Source organism: Pseudopipra pipra, chromosome 1, assembly GCF_036250125.1.
Source record: "Pseudopipra pipra isolate bDixPip1 chromosome 1, bDixPip1.hap1, whole genome shotgun sequence".
NCBI classification, from domain to species: Eukaryota; Metazoa; Chordata; class Aves; order Passeriformes; family Pipridae; genus Pseudopipra; species Pseudopipra pipra.
Window position 1 is genome coordinate 89,203,649 of NC_087549.1, and position 21,536 is coordinate 89,225,184.

Sequence of the window (21,536 nt, forward strand, 5' to 3'; positions counted from 1 at the left end):
CTCTGTGTGGGTGGTGGACTGAGCTCTGATTAAGTGTTGGGAGTGAGAAAATGAAACTGAATTCTTCAGAGGGGAAGCCTTTGTTTTTTGGGGCTGGTTCTTTCTGGGACCTCTGGTCCTGATGCATGGAAAGCATCAAGAAAGCAGTGTTTGCCCAGCTGTGAACTAGGGGAAGTGGTCAAAAAGCACTTGCCTAAGGGAGAAGACAAGGACAAGGACTATGAGATTGTGATGCTTCTCCTGGGTTCACAATTTGGGGATTTGTTCATCCTAAGGGTGGTTTCTGTGCAGTTAGTTGTTCTTAATGCATTTGGCCTTGGAGTTGTCCATCCATGAAAACCTGTGACTAAGAGCTCTGCAGTTTAGCAGCACCTTGCATGCTTTCTTTCACCTGCTCTTTGAGTCTGGCAACTTCTAGCCTTGATGCCTTCAAGTTTAATTTCTAAAAATTAATTTTTTTTGTTTACCTTGTATCCTGGTTAAATATCTGTTGAAATTCTTAAACTCTTCAGAGTCTAATCACTAACTTATGCCCTTGTTTGAATTTATAGTTAAGCTGAATACTTTGCTAACTTCGATACAATGCTTAGTTTCTATCAGGTTCACCCCATCACGTGGGCATGTATTTTCTTCTACTGCTGCTGTTCCAGCTTTCATGCACAGGTCTGATGTCTTTGAGAGTCTAGCATTCCTGCAATAAGAGCAGTGGATTACTACGATGTGTGTAATGCCACGTGTCTGTGCTGCATAGGGCTGAAGAAAGCTCCCTGCTTGAAGGAACAACTGTGGTCGCCCCAGGGGACTGGGACTGGGATTTTTAGAAAACATGCTGAAAAGCAATGGCTTGTTTCTTTTAGCTGTTAAAGCTGGAATCCTGAGCCTTTCCAAAGGGAAAGGTTTCCATTATGAGCATTGAGTTGCTGAGGGACAGAGGTGCCACTGGAGAAGGACACTTTTAGAGAGAGAGCAGGGCTGAGAAAGGGGCAAACATGTCATGGGAGCTGCTCATCCTGCAGCACTTGTTTGAGGATAGGTGCTTGAGAATTAAAAGCTGAGTCTAAATGTGCTTCCAGGACCTTTGCAGTTTCTTGTCTTGTACTATTTCTATGTTTGTATAAGCTTTTGAAATGCTTTCTTAATTTTTTTTGTTCTTCCCTGCAGTATGAACACCCAATGAAGAAGGCAGAAGAAAGCAATGTGGTCGTGGTTCCTTCTGACTAGCAACCCCCTGAATTCATTATTACTCTTAAATTTTGAACACCTTGTGTATGCAGCATAGAGAAGATGGTTCTGTGAAGGATGTCAATTTATTTTAAATGCAAAGAAAAAAGGGGAGGAAAAAAACATTGACATTGAGCCTTTTTTTTTTTTACCTAAAAAGAATATACACTGCTAAGTGGTCCAGTTATGATCCCTGTGTTGATAACAACTTTTTCTGAAAAGTTGCAAGATGGGTCCCTTACATATAAAAGAAATTTAAAAAATTATCTAAAGATAATGATTTGTCCACCAAACTGATGGATATACTGCCTTACTTTGAGTGTTCTGCTGATTGATTCTAAGTAAAATATTGTTTGCATAGAATAACAATCTCGTTTTCTTCAAAATGATGCACTGCGCATGGCTGGAAAGGTACTCTAGAGTCCTGTGTTCCTTGCATGGGATGTGTTAGGCATAGCCTTTCCTGTGTGCAGCAGCAGTGGGGGAACTGCTGCCTTTACACCATTGCCACTCAATTCTGGGCTGCAAAGTTGAAAGCTGAGAGGAATCTACTAGCCAGATGCCTGATGGCAAACTGGAGACTGTGGAGGGCAAGAAATTTGGAGCATTGAAGAGAAAATGGCAAGTGAGGCTGGAGAAAGTATTTCTGCAACCAGTGACTTTTGGCTTCAAGGAGAGTTCAAAGTACAGTGACCAGTGCTAGGATTAGACAAAATGGCATCAGAAGTCTCTTGAAAGCAAGCCACAGATAAACCATGCGATGTAATATTTTCCCTATGCTTTGACAGAGTTCCCCAAGTGATATTGCTCTTCACAAACTGTTGCAGACACAGCATTATAATGCTAGGGCACTGTAATGAATTTGTAGGAACATACCATGTTTCCAAGCTTTGGGTTTCTATCTACTTACCTTACAAACCAACCTCAGATTACTGTGTGGGTTAGAGTCGAGGGAATCTTCCCCTGCACATAATGTACCTTCATAACAAAAGCCCAAACCCTGACAGGGTTTGTTTCACCACTGAAACAGCGGGGTGATGCTGTTCCTTCTTGACAAGGTCATGCAGGCTAGCGCCAGCACAGAAAACAAGAAGAAGCTGCTGTTGCTATTGCTTTACCATTTTATGCCTATTCCTTTAGCTTAGTACTCCTGACTGGAGTTGACATGAGATGAAACTTGTTTAACCACGTCAAGGGGTGGTTGGTGCTTTCCTTCTAGTATGGTTTAAAAGAAAAGACTGCTTCAATGCTGCCCTTTCCAAAGCTCCAGATCCACTGGTCTTCCTTCTCCTATTCACAATGTTAAGGGCTGTAACCCTGATTTCACATTCAGTAGTTTGTGTTTGTTTCTTTGCAGCCTGGCCCTGACTATGCTGCACCCTCCTGCTGCTTTTCAGTGTCTTTAAGGTCTTTACAGGTGCTGTTTGAAAATCTAGGCTCTCAAAGCACTCAGTCAAAGTGAATTTTGAGAGATGAAGCTTTAAATTCTGTGAACAGCTCTGCTTCTGTCTGATAATACTCTTTAGTTTTGCATCCCAGTAGCAAAATTTTCAGCATCCTCTGTCCCACTAGTGTGATGGTTTGCTGTGGTGGCACCAAAGCGACATTAATCAAAACAGGCTTTAAGATATTAGCCTGAATAATCTGAGGATGTCTTCCTATTGCCTGGCTGTACCCGGTCCTAAATTTGTGGCTTTTACTACCTGAGTAGTAATGCAAGGTCCTAGCCCTAGGGGTGTGATAAGACTTAAACTGCCCTGTTGCTTTTTATTGTAATCTACAATTCACACTGGTGAAAGTAAAGGGATGCTTTTTGTGATGTTACTCCCAGTACCAAGGTGAGCCTTCTACTAGTTCCCACCTAAATGTCTACATTCCATGGTTTTATTCCTCATGACCTGGCCAAACATGGTGATGCAACCAGGGCTATTAAGGTGCTTGATGTGAAGCAGACCTAAGAATTGAGATGAGCTGGCCACACTGTGGCTGTTCTTATATGCTGAATTCTGCAAAGCCATTCTGTAACCTGTGACTATAATGCTTAGAAGGTGAGTGTTGAGCACTTCAAAAGGCATGGATAAAGGAAAGATCAGGGTTCCTTACTTATTAAAAATGTTGTATGCATCTATACTTGCTTTTAACTGTTTCATTGGAAAAGTCTAAACCCTAAGAAGCTGCTTTTAGTGATGGGTGTGGGAGAGCAGAAAGGGTTGTCATAGGACTTAGATACCTTCTACTCCTGCACTTCTCTTTCTATCCCTTTATATGAAAAACTTCAGCTTTTGAGCTCAGTGAGTTCCAGCTTGGTAACCCATAAACTGCCTGAGGTGAAAATTTTGGACTTTACTGATGGTCTTTCCATCTGTAGTCGGTAGCAGTACTGTTTGGAGACAACATCTGGGACAGGAATGACTTTTTCTGACCTTGAACAGTCCATCTCATACAACTTCCTGCATTGTTGGGTCAATCAAGCATGACTGAGCCTAAACCTGCTGAAGGTCTAAAGTGCATTTGGTTTCTACAACAGACCTGTAACTGGGTTACCGTAATGTTTCATTTTGGGAGGTAGGTAGTTGACCTTGGCATGTTTCCTTTTCCTTCTCACTTACACTTTTAAGAGTGTTATTAATCTAGATATTTCTTTTATTTTCTTCCTTTCGGTGCAAACGGATATAGCTCAATTTTCAACCTGTTCAGTTTCCTTAACACTTCTGAGCCAGAACAACAAAGAGGATGTGGATCCTGAGATGCAAAACACGTGCATCAGAAAAAGAAATGAGCACTTAACAAAGTGCGCGTTAAGGACAACTGCTTTATGCATTTTAAGGTCTAAACAGAGTTTAATGTTAAACTGGTTATAACCCCTGCTATCTTCATGCTGTATCTCTTTCAGGGGGTGATGCTGTGCCAAGTGCTTGTTTACCTGCACATTCTGTACTGGCGCAATGGTCCCTCCAAGGTCCAGAGGGCTACAGTTACCGAATGTCAAGGCTGTACAAAGCCAAAGAAAATGATGTCCTCTGTGGCTGGAAACAGGTAGAGGAACTGTGTATCTGTGTTTGCCCTGGCCTTGGGACAGCTTGCCCTACTTGTCAGTAGAGTGTGATGATATTGACTGGAGCACACTGGGACAGTCCTGCTTCTGCAAGCAGTAGGACTGTGTCTTTTAGACTGTGTCTAAAAGAGAACTGCACTGGAAAATAGACACGTTTCTAGGAACAGTTGAGAGCTTTTGTATACTGGAATCAAACACAGCAACCTGGTCATACAGGTTTTTTATCACGAGGAAGAGTTAAGAAAGCATTACTTAAAACCAGACTCTAAGAAAAACCTTGCAAAGCTGAGTCTTGGCACTAACCAGAAGTCTGATATATCTTCTTTAATTTCAGTGTTCTTGGAATGGTCTTTAGTAACGCTCATTCCTTCCTCCTCTTCCTTTGGGAAGTTACTTACATCCAAACCCAGTGAATCAAACTCAGTAGCTTTCTCCTTTACTTCCCTTTCTCTGCAGACATACCCTTTGGTGAGCCCAAACCAGCAAGGTCAAGTATTTGCATCTCTTCTCCTATGTCTGTATTCTCAAGCTGAAAGAAATGTTATTTTTGAGATTGCTTTCTCCATTGTCTCTCCTCTGTTTACTACCATCAGATTCCAATTGAAAGCAATCTGAGAAATAAAGGATGACTTGATAGGCAAGTACAAGCTTTGAACAAACAAGTTATTGCAGTATTACCTTTGTTCAAAAACCAAGTTTTTACAGTTAGCGGGACAAAAAAACCACAGGGAAACTTTACATGAACACCAGCGAAGGTGGTGTGTAAAGTTGTGGATGTTGTTTCTCGGTCTGAAGTGAATGTCCTGAGAACTTTCTGAAAAAGTTTGAGAAAACAGTCTCAAGCAGTTTGAAAAAGTAACCAGTTTCCAGCAATTTGATGCCTTAAAGAGGAGTGGAGACAGTCTGATAGTAAAATTTGTTTATTTACAGTGTTACGTGTTACAGGAAAATCAGTTTAAAAAGTCAATGCTTCTCTTTCTTCAAAGTTGCGGCATTTTGAAGATGTTAAGACATATCTCAAGAATTTTAAACATACCTGATTCCAGCCTTCCTGGCTGCTCTGGATCTGCAAGGTGAGACCGCCTCAGTTATTTTTCCTTTTTTTTTTTTTTCTTTTTCTTTTTTTTTTCCCCAGCCCTTTGAATTTCAAGTAAGGCATTTATTTATTTCCTTTTCTTTTGAATGAGGTTTCCACAAAACAAAAGACAATATGTGTGGGTTTGATTGCCGTAGTAAACTTTAACACTTAGCGTGCTGACGCTGCCCACCTTGATAGTCAAATGCACGCTTTGCCATCAAAAGATTATGGACTCCACTCGGCCTAAAATCTGTGCTGAGACACACAACCCTTTTCTTGCCTGCCTTAGATGAATGGTTCAGCTAGTTGCCTTGTGCACTGTCTTGTCAGCTCTTTCAAAGTCCTCTGCCTTTGCCCCGGTTTCCAGTATCAAGTTGATGTCTGCAGAGCCCTGAAGCTTCCCATTTACTTATGGCCATGTAGAACACTTTCAGTGAAACCCACAAATTTCTTACAATGTGGGAGTTTTACAGTATCAATCAGAAAGGCCTAGAAAGAAAAGGTTCTGGAAGGGCTAATGAGAAATAGTATATGCATGCAGTGTCCAGGCTTTTTTTTTTTTTTTTTTTTTTAATTGCTGCTTTCCCTCTTTATTGAATGTTAAATAAAGCAAAACACTGACTTTCAGACAGTGATGTTTTGTAGCCATCACATTCAAACTGAACGCTGACCCAAGACACCCTTCTTCATGCCATTTTATCCTCTTGCTTTTGCTGGACAAACCTGTCTGTTCTTCCCCCCGTACTGTGCCACTTCCTCACCCCTTTTCCTTTCTGTCCACGAGACTGCATGGCTGCAGTTTCCCAGGCTGCTCCTGATGAGGCTGGCTGCCCTGTGTCCATACTCCTCCCTGGAACAAACCTTCCTCCTGTCTTTGCACCTGCGGTCTCCCAGAGCCCCTGATGACAGATCATCTAGATGAGGATGTCTAGAGGGGATAACTGACCCTCTAGAAGTGGAAAAGAATTGAAAAGCACGGTTTGGGACATCCTCTGTGGCTTTTTGGTCCCTCTGTGCTGGCTGTGTGTGTGGTTTGTCCCCCTCCTGCCCTGGGACCCTGCAAGGTGACAGGAGTGAGAGGACAAGTTTTCTTTACAGAACTGCTTCATTCCAAGGGGCTTACTGGGCTGGGTGACTGACAGGTGGGGTTTTTTGAGAGAATTTATACACATGAGAATGGAAGTGACCACAATTACTTCACTGTGAAAAATTGAGAGGGGAAAAAAGTCTGTGTCTATTTTTAGTAGAGAAATGGAGTGGGCTAAGTGAGAAAAGGGTGAGGGCAGATCCACAATGTCAACCTTGAATATTTTGAATTTCTAACCATTCAAGGGGTGGGGAGGGGAAAATGCAGCTAACTGAAGCAGCATGGAATGTGGCAGGCTGTTGTGAGAGAGACAACTTTACAGCTGCAGACAGTATCTCCTTGCTTTCCCTTCAGAGGATTATGCCTAAGTCCCACCTGTTTCTTCAGTCAGAGACCAGTCTGAAAAAGGTCCACCTGGCACAGAAATTCCTGTACAATATGCTTTGCTTGTTGCTGAATCCACTTTTAAGATTTCCTGCAACTTCCAGTCTATTAATATGTGGCATGTCAGTTTGCTTCAAATCAGCAGTGTTTGTATAGGATTAACTTTTACACATTTACACTCAGGATTTATCTTCTTTAATTTGCTAAGCCCCTACTTCTTTCAACATCCGTTTCCTCAGAACTCCTAATAATTAGTGTATCCAAAGTGACTTTTTTTGCTCTGTATTCAGAATACAATACTGGGCAGTCCCAAGGACTTCCACTGCAGCCCCCTGAAACAGCAAGCTTCTGCCAGCCTTCCTGGCATTTGAATCAGGTTGCACATATGTCAAGAAAGTTGAGTGCTGTGCACATCTGTCTGTTAACTATGGGATGGTGCACCTGGGCTCTGCCCTCTCTCATGTTCTTCCCTAGGCCTCCCACAGGATCAAAGGGCTCCTTGCTGGTGTCCACAGGGAGGGAATGTGCTTTGGGGAATGGCTGAGAAGAAGAAAAGAGGGGTATGGTGATGGAAAAGGTATGATTCTCACCTTTCCCTCTACCCTCTTTATTTTCCTGACCTTGGCCACAGTTTAGCTGGATGCATTGAGTGCACTGTGAAGCCTTGCCTCAAGACCTCTCACATGCACAGAAGGTGCTCACTGTTTTAGTCTGAACAGAGTCCTAACCTTTTGAAGGCATTGATGGATTTATCCATCAAGTGTTTCATAAGGCGTTTTTGTGTCAGCATGAGAGATCAGAAAGGTTTTCTTCTTCATATGAGAAAGATCTTGGCTTTCTATGTTCTGATGGTGATCTTTGACAAGACAAGTAATCCTACTCACTTTGTTAAAACCTAAATAGCAGTACATTAATAAGTGTCTGGTACAAAGAACTGATAAATGTAATCAAATAGGTTTTAAGCTAAAGCTTGTAATTCAGTCTTTTTTCTTCTTTTTTATTTTTTTAGGAAAAAAGGTCATAGGAAAGACTGTACTTATTGTGCCTTCTTATTGTTCTGGAATCCATTGGCAGCAGCAAAGTAGTCCTTATGAAAACCATTCTTGATTTCTGTTGTGACAGGGGTTTCCTTTATAGCTGTTCTTGAAGGAGCTTTCCGGTATGTCTGTAAAAGCAAAATCCAAAGTAAACACTTGGATTTATTTAGTGGCCCCCAAACACTACTTATTGTTAACTGTAAATGAAGTTGTCTGGTGTTTTTTGATGCAGATGTATATATTTGCTTCAGACTGCATTAAGGGTACTGTACTCTTTTCATTGCTGTGGGTGATGTTACTTTACTAGTATTACCGTAATACTTGATGTCAAAAGAGATTTCAAGCCTTTAAACTAAAAGCTCTATGTATGCAGGCAGGCTGGAGCAGCCCCTACTAAATGAGGTTGAAGTAAACAATGCAGAGTTGTTTGTTTCTTTTTTTCTAAGGACTGAGAAAGACTCAAAAAGTTATGCAACAAAGCAAACTCAGACCTTTTAAGTATTGAATGTGGTACCTGACTTGTTATACAAGTGCTGAAGAGCTGAGCTGCAATGAGGAGGTTATTACTGAATAACTCTCTCACAGGCATTACTATATCTATCATTAAGTGACATATATTTTAATACAAACACATTTTAAGTCCTGATGCTCATTCTACATCTGAGTCCATCAATACTGCTATCCAAAAAGTTATATTTTCCCCAGTCTTGTCAGGGACCTCTTGGAAAAGTGCTTACCTTAATGTAGAAGTTTATAAAGAGAATGACCAGTGTGGCCATGTAGGAGGACTGGAACATGAGGCAGCCAAATGGGAATCCACATGGCTTCACAGCTGCACTAAGTGTGTGCACAATAGTGAGCAGAAACTGGATCTGTGGAGGGAAGATAACTCATGACTATTTGCTGAGAAAGGGTCAGTGCTAGCTAAATCAGATGCAGCAGTGTCCACTAGTCCTGCTCTTTGAAAATTTGAGTACTCTTGAAAACTATCCCTTTCTAACCTCTGAATGTATTGTGAGGGTTAGGTTAAAATGGCACTCTTATGAAATTAAAAGAAAAGCAAGGAATCAAAGGTCTTGGAGCTGGGTGGAGGTGGCTCTGTTAGATGGTTTTTATCACTTTTAAATCAGTTTTTCTGTGATTAAGAAGCTTTTCTATGAAAGAGTTCAAAAATAACAGAATTTTGTGGATTGAGGTATTTCTACTGTATTGTAGAAATAATTTCTGAACATCATTTTCTTTAAGTTATATCAGGCTGCACTAGTGACTTATGCTGTATGATAGTTCAATTCTAACTGGCTTAGTTCTGTAAATAACAATGTTTTTTCATAGTTCATTTCATCCTCTCTCACATTTTGAAGCATTTCTGGTAGCTAAATTGAAAGTAAAATAGATACATACCAGTTGTGCCTGAGTGAGGTATTTCTTCCACCAGAGATACTTGCGCATGGATGGGATGACTGACAGTCCGTAGTAAGAGTACATAAGCACATGGATAAAGCTATTCAAAGTGGGTCCAAAGAAACCTGTAAAAATCCACCAGGGAGAAAATTTTTATATACCAACTGCTAAAAAGTGAGAGAAGATATTATTGCTTGTGATATCTCTTCCATATGCTAAGTATTCCTTTCATGCTTATCCCTTGCTAAAAACATTCCTGATGTGTAGAGATGCTGTCCTAGGGGCATATGACAAACTGAATGATACTTCTTACATGGTTTTTCTTATGCTGACTATTGTATTTTTATTCCCTATTTTTCTTCTCCGTTTTTGTTTTTTTTTTTTCTATTCTGTAGTTTACAGGCTATTTTTTTCTTTCCCTCCCAACCTTCTTCTTGCTATGAGTCTCCCCATTATTTGGGTAAGCTTTAAACACTGCTGTGGATGACTTTGCTGCTAGTATGGCAGCTTAAAGCCCTGGGAGGCATTCATGCTCCTGCTCTCTGATGCAGTGAGCAAGAGCTTTGCTCTGAATTAAACTAGCCCCTTGTGGCTGTGTTTGAGCATCGCTCATTCTCTTCAATGACTTTTCTGCTAGACGCAGATTTGCAGAATTTGATCCCAGATAATACCTTGCTGCTTTTATTAGCTACACTTGGTAAATACTAGTTCTAGGGCAAGTTAATTACCCTCTGTACTTTACAGACTACAGAGAAGTAGCAGCATTACTCTGCTGTATCCTCATGTGTTTGATGGCAGTGGTACAACAAGACAGTCTTGCCAGTTCTGATTTTTTCACTGATTAATTACTTAGCTACTGATTTTCCAATCCCTTAATTATAGTAATGCAAAACTAGTGCAAACTGTGGGGACCAGGTTCAGACACATTAGAAAGCACAAACCCCCATTAATTTGTTTAGACCTCTAGAAATAGCTCCTATTTCTAGATTTGCTATGAAATCCTTGATCCCTGCTTCTACCTATAACAGTGATTTACTTTGATTTTGTGCTGCCCATAGTAAGTGCCAACGAATATGAATTCTGCTTTTGGTTCTGAAAAACACCTGCAACTAGTTTCTTTACAAAATATTACAATAGATTGAGGTGAGTCCCTTTAGTAGAAGAGCAGAAAACTGTTTTTCTTCTCAACTGTGACAATACCTTCCACAGGATGTGGTGTGGAGGCCTGGAAAACTGTGCATGTTGTAAGAGAGCTGAAGTAGTTCCCTATTGTTTGGACTCACACAAATACCAAGTGATCAGTCTATGGCACCATAAATCTTCCCCTTCTCAACAGGGAATATGATGACAATTACAGTATCCTTCTAAGAGCCAAGTAGTTTAGAGATTACTTTTGTGAAATATTTTGAACCCAAAATACAATAAGGCAAAGGATGCTGCTATTTCTACATGGAATACTAGATTGTATTGATCACTTCTAGCTATCCAGTGGTTTTACTGCCTGAATGAGATGTGTTCTCGTACAAAACAGGACAAACTCAAACTGTTATTTTAATTAGTGATTAGCAAGTAAAGTATTTTGCTAAAGCAGAGTGTCAATTGATGCATACAGGAATCAAACCTGTAAAAGTGCTGCTGATTGCAGTTGTGATTGATACCAACTTTACTAGGATCATGATTCCTTCCTACACAGCTTTTGGAGTAGATCTTGTATGTGATCACTCTGGTGCACTACTCAGTAATGTTGCTCTTAAAAGTGGTTTGAAAAGAAGTAACTATGACAGGTTGTGGTGGCTAAGTAGAAAATCTAGGTCCTAACATTCAGGTATTTTTGGCCTAAACTTTTAGCCATGCTTTTAATTTTACTACAGACTGCAGGTGATCAGCAGTTCTGAAAGGCTGTGAACCTTAAAGGTGCTATCACATCACACAGTGACACACTTCCTTTGCACTGTGATGTGATTCCCCTCCAGCCACAGCTGACTTATACCCCAGGTTAAGAAACAAACACTTACTTTGCCCACAAGGTATCCAGTTCAGAACACACCACCAAATGTTAAACATAGTGGCATGGTGATACACATGAAGGAAGGTGATCTGGCTGCTTTTCTTTCTCAGTACAAAGAAGATAGTGTCCATGAATTCAATTACTTTGGAAAAATAATACCACCACAGCACCTTGGCTACCTGTACAAGCAAGAACAAAGGAGCAGGAAATCAATATCTATCCATACAAGAGCTTAAGTATTACTGTATTTCTTCAGACCCTAGGCATGCAACTTCTCAGAAGGCATTAACATGCTATTGAAGGTGAAGCACAAGCTCTGGCTTCGATTTTATTTCCCTTTTCAGTGAAGCATTTTGAAAAAAACTGCACATCTTTTATGTGATTGTATAAATACATGATTATCAATATAATTTAAGAAATATAAACTTTGAGGTAGCATTTTCTAGTTGCTTGGCTTTTTTTCTTTTTCAAAGGTACAGTTTTGTGGGTTGTGGGTTTCTTGGTTTTGGGGGTTTTTTGGTGTTTTGTTGTTTGTCCTTTTTTAAGGATGCTACCATTCATATTTTTTTTGGCACTGAAAAGATTTTGTTGCCAGCTTCCTTTTAAAAATCTAAATTCAATACTCAGTATAATGAAATATATCTTCCTCTAGAGCAAAGACTTTTTATCAGAGCTCAGGATATGTCCTAGGACAGTTAAAGATAGATAGAAAGGGGGAAAACACCTTGTTGATGGGAAAAGGTATTTAACTAACCTTTTCCTTGCCATAACACAGGCAAATTTTAAGGGTTGGGGGAAATTATATAAGTTAACCAATCTTTCTGCCCTTGAGCTCTAATGTGATATGGAAAATAAACCTGATATGGGGAATGAAAGAAGGTTAATACATGGAATTGCTGTGATGCAGAAATAAGGGCTGAAACTAGAGATGAGTCAAGCCAGCAAAATGTCCCTGCAGGTTTGCAGAGTTTACAGCTGGGCTTAAATCAGTGTCCAAGTACAGCCCAACAAGACTTACCTTTTAGATCTTTTATCTTTGTTCAAAGTTTTTAAAGAATCTAATTCTCTGTTTTAATAGTCAGGCAAAACTGTTGTGACTACAGGTCTTGATATGTGGCTTTTCAAAATATGTCCTATTGTGCTTTCCACTGCAGGGATGCATTTATATTGAACCAAATATTAAACTGCTTGGGCTACCAGCTATTGAACAACCAGATTAAAATTATCATGTCAAAGATGTTACTGATAGCATCCTTATAACCTCCTTGAATGCAGAGGTGTTGCATCAGGGACATGGAGGGAAGGATTGCTGCAGATGTTGAGGGTTGAGCTGCTGCTGTCTCTCACCCGGATGTCGGCCTCCCCTGCACTGTGGAGGTTCTGGCACTGCAAGTTGTAGCCGCCTTCCCATGTGGCAAGGATGAGCTGGAAAGAGAAAACAGAGGAATTATGTTCATGAACAGATGGAGCAGTTTTTACCCCTGCAGTTGTTCTGTGTTTATTGGAAAAAGCAGCATGGAAGTACAGTAGATACCCACTTCTTTTGTTAACTGATGCTCTTAAACCAAATAACTTGCTAATATTTTCTATTTTAAAATAGGAAAGACATCAGTTGTGTTGGAGATACACCATTTCAGTGTACACCTATTCCATTTCTTGAAGGCATCCATTAAATCTCTCATTACTTAATGCAATGATCCTTGCTCCAAAGCTTATGCTTGAACATTGTATCTCTCTCCTGAAGTGGTGTCGATAGAGTTTAACACAACTACTTGTCCAAAATGCTGCTTGAGAAAAATTCCCTCAGGCCAAGCAAGCAAACAGAAGGCAAATCCACAGTAGTGCAAGGGGAGAAACATTTCTTAATGCCATACACGTCTCTATCCTACACTGTTAAATGCTGGAGGAAGTAATGAAGAGTGGACATAGTGCTGAATGGAGACAGGAATAGGCACACAAGCAATTTCTTAGATTCTGCATACATCGTATTGGTAAGCAGAGAGAGAAATGAAATATCAGCATACCACACTGGCATGGAGCAGAAGGTTTGTAGAAAACCGTATGGTGGGTTTTGATGTAGAATATTTTTGTAGTAATGACCACCTAAAGGACTCAGCATTCTTTTTGGAAAAGGGAGCATCATCTCTGTCTATAAATGCAGTGAAGAATCCATTGATTTTGAAAATGTCTTGTTTATTCTTGAATGTGTGCAAATTGGGGTTTGGGGCCAAGCTGAGCAATTCATGTTCTGGGGACTGTCTCACTCTCTACAGGTGATGCAGTGAGCAGTGATGGGAGAAATACATGGAACTGTTGTGCTGTACGCAGAATTGCAAGATGCTGAGAGAAGTGGATTGCTTTCAACTCTGGCACTACATTCACGGGGATGATTTGTGTTAGCACAGAAGGGATGATTTTTCCCTTCAGTTCACACTGAAAAGTATTGAATGTGTGATAGCCTATACAAAAGTGAAGTAGAAATATTCTCAGTGATCAAACTGAATTAATTAATAGCTTAAATTCATTAAAAATATTATTGATAATATTATCTGGAGAATTAGAAAATAGCCTAGAATGCTTATTATAAATTCATGTTAAAATGCAATAAAACCTGGAGAACCAGGGTCTTTTACTATTTTTCTTCTGAATTGCAATTCTGTGATTGTCCCTGTAACTTTGGTCATGTGTGTGGCCAAAATAACCCATAGAGATTGCAGAAAGAGATTAAAATAAGTAAGTGTTTTTTAGATAACTGCTATATAACAATTGAAACAAGAATATTTATTTTTGGAACAGCCTATGTTTCAATGAATTCACCTGCAGCATGTGCCAGACTTCACCAAACCAAACAGGATGGGACCAGAATCTAAAAACAGGGGAAATAACAAAAAACCAACCAGAGTTCCTCATACAAATGCTCAGTGCAGATGAAACCACAACTTGTCTTGCCAGGTTAGCCTCTACCTGGGTGTTGTGCCTACAATCACATAGGGCTGGAACACATGGGCTCCTCTCCCTTCCCTGCTGTGGCAGTCAGGTGGGAAGTGGGGCATGGGCTGCACCTCTCCAACAACCTGCAGAGGTGCTGAAGAGAAAGGAGTTAAAGCTTTGAGAAAAGCAAATTATGACAGTTCATTTCCATATTATTTTTCAAAAAGCTGCTGAGTGGAAAAGGGGTCATTTCTGTTCTCTGAGTAGGAGGCAGAGGACATGCCAGTTTCCCATCTGTCCCTCCTGTGGCATGTCCTTGGTTCCCAGATCTGTGCCTATGCTGCAGCTGCCACTAGACAGTTGCTTCATGAGGGATGAAGAGACATTAATGCACGATTGCTTTTCTGGGCAGCTCCTCTTGGTGCCTTCTTTGTGCAGTTGTCTGCCTTGGGTTTTACCTCTAAGTAAGACGTGACTGATCTCCAGGCTGAGTCTTTTGGAATAGGCAAGCAAAGCCTTATTGACAGGCTGTAGTTGCAGATTTGTTCTTGCTTCCGTCTTGTTACTTGAGAAATGCTGAAGAAAATGGAATTGTCATCTTGTTCTTGGCTGGGAACAATATGGTCTAACAGTGCTGGAGTGTCAGGAGCACATCTGGAGGCAGCACACAGGATACCAGCAGGCTGCAGTGGTGACATCTGGAAGCTTTGTAAGGGATGGCCTCAAACGTGGATATTAACAGCTCTGCCAGAAAACTGCCGTGCAAGATCTACTAATAGGAGCAGGAAGTAAATGATATTTCCTCTTGCTGTTTTATTTTTTTCAGTCAGCTATAATGAAATCCACAGTGGCTGTGTAGGTGGGAAGCAGTGATAGCAGAACCATCTCTACCCCTTGTGATTGCAGGGAATTGAAATTATGACCCACAAACCCCCAAAACTCTACCAACAAATAAAGAAGAGGGAACTGCTTTTCCATTCTTGTGCATAGAGTAGAGAGGACCCTTTCTCCTGATTTTACTGAGAAACTATAAGATTTCATTGCAAATATGCACTATTGAATTTTGTTGTATTTGTTGAGTTATTTTTTGTAACTTAGGTCTGTGATATGATGTGCCTATAGTATTTTTTATCTAAAGCTCTCAAATAATTTTACCTTATGAGGCATGCAATTTTGTAACATTTTTTTCCAAGACTTATGAAAACAATTTCACCTATTGCATTCTATATCTGTAAATTCATACTTTTCCTATGCTTAAAATGGTCAAATTGTTCATATCTCTTTTAATCTCATTGTAGGAATCTACTTTTTTCAGGTTCTAATTGCAAAGTCACTTTACTCTCTCAGCTTATTTTTCTCTTCCTTTTAAAATGAACTCATTTCTTTGCTTTGCTGAAGAAACCTGGCCTCATAAAATTTTCTGCTGCAGTATGTGAATGTTGGTTCACAGAAATTTGCTGGGAAAATTTGCTGTTTTAGATATTTTGTTTAGTCTGTTTTACGACTGTTCTGATTTGTTTAAAATTACAATAAATTGATTTTTCAAAATTCTTTTATGTCTGTTGTTTTCTTTTGTGTTAAAGGTTAGGAACTCTCCTGATAGTGCTAAAGGTTTTGGGCTTTTTTTTCCAAGTATTCCATTCATAGGTCCCCTGTTGGAAAATGAGATGAAAAAACCCTTAGAGGCTGAGAAAGAAAATCAATATTTCTTTTCAACATCACAGTTTTTTAACTTGGTAATTGAGAAATCTGCAACTCCTTACAAATGATCAGCATGCAAATGGAGAACAGACTTTAGGGTAAGAATACTGCTCTCTCTTGTTCATTCTTTCATCATTCTGTATAATGTCAGATTTTGCAGATCACTCTGTTTGCATATTTCCCGGTCATTTTACTTGGCAGAAGAGTTTCCTCTGGTTTGTGTCTGCATTTCAAGAGCCAGCAGCTTAGAGTGAAGATCTTTTTCTGACTTTTTTTAACCTCAGTCTTTCATATCAGCTTTTCTGTAGCTCAGCATTTCTATTCTCTGTTGCATGCACCTTACATACTACTGTGTGTCCTTTAGGAAAAAGAGAAGAATTCACTTTGAGTTTTTACTCTTCTCCTTTGCATGATAATTTTCAAGATTTTTGGCTAATTTCCTAATTAAATTAAAACAATAATAAGTAGTGGGGAAACTTGGAAGGCAAACAGTACTTTTTATGGAATCCTGGTGATCCTAGGCCATGACTTTCACGTTGGCTCTCAGTGATGTGGAAGGTAAGCAGCTTACCCAGTGGTGCTAACTAAGCCAGCTGCATATCTGGAACCTTCACATGAGATATTTTGTTATCAGGTCTCTTTTCCTCTGATAGCAAGGTCATATGTTACTTGTACTGTTTCAGTAATGTTCCCTTTCATACACTGAGCACTCTTACAGTTCTGTATAGCTGGTATTATTAATCACACAGAGATGGTGCAAGTGCAGGATGTATTAAAGACATGAGAAATCCCCTCTCCCTTTCAAAACACAAATTCTCTCCCTCTAGCAAATAATTCTTCGAATTCTTTGCATTCTTGGCAGCCTATCCTGAAAATAGTATTAAAACATTTATTGTTTGAAGTTATTTGGAAAATCAGATCACGTAAAGAGGAAAGCGCTGCCTTGTGAAAAATTTCTGCTAAGTAACAGTATCCTGTTAATTAGTAAAGTTTTCATATTTTCATATTTTGCTGTTGCCCTAATGTTGTTCTTAATAGATTCCAGTTTTTACACCAATAAATGACTTCTATTTGTCTAGTCAAGTATAACCAGCATGAAGATTCATGAGAGTTGTTTTGCTGCAACAGTCCAACTCATGCCTTATTTTTTTAAGTGAGGAATCACATTGTTCAGGAATGAAAGCTGGTTCCTCTGTCAGAAATTTCGGGGGGGGTGGGCAGCAGGTACCAGAAGACAATATAATCCTCTCATTTTGCTGAGTAGCAGACTAACCACCAAGAGCCTGACCCAGGGGCCTGTGCCCTGCTCATTTCAAGCTTTCAACTTTAAAAGTCTCACAGCTGTAACTTGTTCTTGCATCTGACCTCTAGTGATAGGCTAGAAAGGAAAGCAACGTGGCTTTCTGAATGGATATCCTCGTTTCTACTGACTGCTGTTTCTCTGTGCTATTTGAGTCTCTGCATGGTTGGGCCTTCTCAGAGAGAAAATGTCTAGAAGCAACAAGGTATTTCCCCTCGTCCCGGGGCCAGAGAAAGACAGAGGATGAGGCATCGGCATCTGTTACATCTGGCTGGTGGTCACCAGCACAGTTCCTCCGGGCTCAATTCTAGGGCCAGTGTGGTTCAACATATATATCAATCTGGATATATCTGGGGGCAAGAGTTGAATGCCCCATTATCAGGTTTGCTGATGATATGGAATTGGGAGATGCTGTCAACTCTCTTGAGAGACAAGAGGCCTTGCAGAGGTATCTAGATAGATTTGAACATTGGGCAATCGTCAGTGGCATGAAACTCAACAAGATCAAATGTTGGATCCGGCACCTGGGACAGAGTAATGTGGGCACAAGTATAAGCTGGGGGGAGGGGTGGCTGGAGAGCAGTCCTGCAGAAGGGGATCTGGGGGTGCTGATCAGCAGCAGCTAAGTGTGAGCAGCGTGTGCCCAGGCAGCCCAGAGGGCAAACCATGTCCTGGGGTGCACAACCAGTGGTCAGGAGAGGGGATTATCCCACTGTGTTCAGCGTTGGTGCAGCCTCACCTTGAGCACTGTGTGCAGTTTGGACCCACAATTCAAGAAGGATGTGAAGGTCCTTGAATGTGTCCAGAGGAGGGCAACAAAGCTCGTGACAGGGCTGGAAAGCCTGTCCTGGGAGGAGCAGCTGAGACTTTGGGCTTCTCTAGTTTAGAGAGAAGGAGGTTGAGGGGTGACCTCAATTGCTCTCTGCAGCTTCCTGAGGAGGGGAAGTGAAGAGAGAAGTTCTGAGCTCTTCTCCCTGGGATCCAGAGACAGGAATGGTGGGATACATGGTAATGGTTCAAACCTGCAGCAGGGGAGGTTTAGACTGGACACTAGGTAGCATTTCTTTACCATGGGAGTGGTCAAACCCTGAAACAGGCTTTCTAGAGAGGTGGTCAAAGTTCCAAGCCTCGGTCAGTCCCAAGTCAGTGTTTTAAGAGGTGTTTGGTCAATGCCCTCAGCAGCATGCTTTAACTTTTGATGAGCCCTGAAGTGGTCAGGCAGTTGGACTAGGTGGTCACTGTAGGTCCTTCCAACTGAAATAGTCTATCCAGTATATCATCTATCTATATGGAAACACCTCAGAAGGAAAGCCAGTAACTAATAATAGACTTAGTATTCAAATAATTAAAATTCCTCTTCAAAGTGTAGAGTGGGAGGATGAGCATTTATGTCCTTCTTGTGAAAAAAAACAGAGCAAGATGCCCCTTGACATTATTATGGGTATGGTGTTTTATTGGGTTTTCTAAGGCACTCCAGCCCTCAGGCCAATCAAAACAACTTGATCCGGCCACTGTTCTCAAACAATGGCAGTCCTGCTAAACTAAGTAAAGGAGTCTAATATGTCTATGTAGCAAAAAGAAGGGTTTAACTTGAAGTGTGGTGAATCACTTCCCTTGGTCATAGGAGACTTTTGTTAGTCCTTGTGAATGGCAGCTCCTCCCTGGATCTCTAGACTTGGACAAAACAGTTCTAAAAGCAGTTTTCTGATGGCCACATCCCAAGGGAGTCTAACCAAACAATCAGTACAGTGTCTCAGGAAGGAGAGGGGAATTACTTTTTTTTAAAATGAATTTTAGCATGGAATGCCTGAGAAGATTATCAGTGTCTAAAAACAGAGAGGAGATGCTAATAATCTCACATGATTTTCCTTTTCTAGTTTTTAAAGGGAGAAATCATCTCTTCTCCTGTAACATGACTCACTTCCACAAGCATGCAACATCTGAATTGTCTTGCTATCCCCAAGAGGCTGGAGTGAAGCACACTGCAATGCTACTGAGGCCATCACACTTTTACATGATAACTCAATGAACAGAGAAAGGAACCATTAATCGCCCTCAATTTGCCATTAAATCAGTCTTAAACAATACCTAGAAAGCTTTAAGGAAGTTTATTTTGGCTAGGACACTAAATTGTAAAATCATCTGTGAATAATATTTGCTGGACAATATCTCTCTGTAGAGGTTGCCTATTTTTAGACAAGACTCCAAGAATTACGGTATAATCCCAGATTTTAGATGGATAGCTAAGGTGCAGGACAGCCTGAGTTTCCAAATTGCTGCTCTTGTGCCTGGAAGATCTCAGAGTTAAACTGGCAAGACTATAAACACTATTGGGAATCAGCTTGGGCTAGATTGTTCAGCCCAGGACTAGGTAATTCCAGAAGCCTGGTCCCAGCCTTGCAACTTGGTCAGTGCCTTGGTTTCCCCAACTGTAATAACTTAGTGGCAGTGTTGTGCCAAACAAAAACAGGCACTGAATAGGAAATACCCTATTATATCTGTTCTGAGTAGCTCCTGTATGTTACTTTGTGGTACCAGTGACGGTATCAGAAGATTTGTAATTGTGAAAAACCTCAACATAAGAAGTTTTACTCTTGATTTCCAGTAAAGTTCTACTGAATTCTATTTGAATGTGCATGTGAGATCCAGGGCACTGCCTTTTTTGATGATGAGGTTAAATGTTATACCTAAATGCAGAGCTCAGAAAGGTCAGTATGAAAGACATGGAGAACACAGAGGATGAAAACTGAGAAGTGAGGACAGCACGTCCAACTGGAATAACTGCAGGCAAGGACAGCAAAGTCAGCTCCTCAGCTCTCCAAACAAATTATTCAATTAAGATAGAGGAACACCTGGTAATTTATTCGCTCAGAGTTCGTACTTGCTCAAAAGAGCTGTTTGCTCTTGTCCTTACATTTCACTGCTTGGTGACCTTTTGCTGTCTAGGTTTTTCTTTTCTCACTTGTCCCTTGTTCAGATGATAGAGAAGTGCACCTGATCTCTTCTGGTTTCTCACTTTGTTCTTTTTCTCTTGCTCCCCTAAGGTTAAGACAGTCTTTCTGCACTAATTAAAGAAATACTTCCAAGGAAGCCTTCACCTTAAGCACCAATCCTTATAGATCTAGAATCATTCCCTACTTCTGTAATTAATTTACATTTGTTAACTTCTGAACAATTAATGAAGAGAGAAAACAATAATTTATCACAATCTTAAATAAAAATTAAAAAAAAAAAAAACCACAAACAAAAAAAACCACCAAAAGCAAGATTATCTTGAAATTGGATTTCTATAGTAAAATTCCAGGACAGTTGAAATTGGCTAAGATCTGTATCTTTTTTACCTTCCCTCATCATCTGCACTGTTAAAGCTTTTCTTAGAACTTCTGCTACACAAGCTCTATCTTTTCAACACTTGCACAGCTAGGAAGCAAATGTTTCTGATGTCAGCCATTGTAATGATGGAATAAAACAGAGTCTAAGTGCTCCTTCTATTTTTTGGTTTGTTCCTTTTGTTTTATTCCATTATGCCAAATTCGGGCATTATATTTGGTTTACTAGTAGTCTGTGAGATGTAGTCTCAGTTGCAGTGTGTAGGGTTAAAAATGATGGCTGATGGACCTGGTCGTACCAGCACTGTGCTTTTGACCTATAACTGCTATCAGAGGATACACAGAAGGCAATTCTGGTATTCTTGGGAATCTTCACACCACCTTGTCACTTATAAATCTGCAAGTTGTGACTATAATTCAGAATTTGGACTTACTGTGGGATGAATTTTCAGCTCCTAGAAAAAGGTAAAGTGAAGTTGATTTACTGCTTTTTATTTTATTTAATCCTGTAAGGTAAAAGACTTCTTCTGGTTTCTCTAGAAAGGTTAACGTACTGGGCTGGCAATACTTGTGAGTACTGCTCTTTTCCCTTTGCTTTGAATCAAGGGGCCCTCACATGCAAGTCCTGCCTTTCTCACATGGATGTGGTTGCTTGCTTACAAATCCTGTGGATTTGTAATAAGTCTGAGAAGCTATCTGGGGATACAGGCAGCTTGAGACATCACGCCACCACTATGCTAATGACACATATCTCTAGATCTCTTTTTTTAATCTGACCCAAATGGTGCCAGTGTCCTGGTTTTCTCAGTGCCTGATCAACAAAAGGACTTGGGTGAGACCTTGATGACCAGCTGAGATTTAATTTAAATAGGGCAGAAGTGATACTTACTGCTGGGGAAAGCAGCCTAAGACCTTGGCAGAGATTATGTCTTTTCCTACTAATGAGAGAGAGTATCCTCACCTGAGTAATTTCAGAATTCAGAGATCAGCATTGGTCTCCTGTG

At 40.4% G+C, this 21,536-nt stretch overlaps 1 protein-coding gene and 1 long non-coding RNA gene across 2 annotated transcripts in view; one reads left to right on the forward strand and one right to left on the reverse strand.

Moving 5' to 3' along the window:
* Positions 1–749: 749 nt before the first annotated feature.
* On the forward strand, positions 750–7,403 carry LOC135418734 (uncharacterized). Its single transcript, XR_010432635.1, has 2 exons — positions 750–4,257; positions 4,733–7,403. It is a non-coding gene; the product is annotated as an uncharacterized LOC135418734 (long non-coding RNA).
* Positions 5,181–21,536, reverse strand: part of ELOVL2 (ELOVL fatty acid elongase 2) — a 49,642-nt gene continuing 33,286 nt past the window's right edge. Inside the window, exons 4-8 of the mRNA XM_064664305.1 lie at positions 12,619–12,696; positions 11,279–11,450; positions 9,264–9,388; positions 8,600–8,734; positions 5,181–7,990 (exon numbers count right to left, since the gene is read on the reverse strand). Of these exons, the coding sequence (XP_064520375.1) occupies positions 7,862–7,990; positions 8,600–8,734; positions 9,264–9,388; positions 11,279–11,450; positions 12,619–12,696 (639 nt within the window). The 3' untranslated portion in view covers positions 5,181–7,861. The remainder of the gene's footprint in view (positions 7,991–8,599; positions 8,735–9,263; positions 9,389–11,278; positions 11,451–12,618; positions 12,697–21,536) is intronic.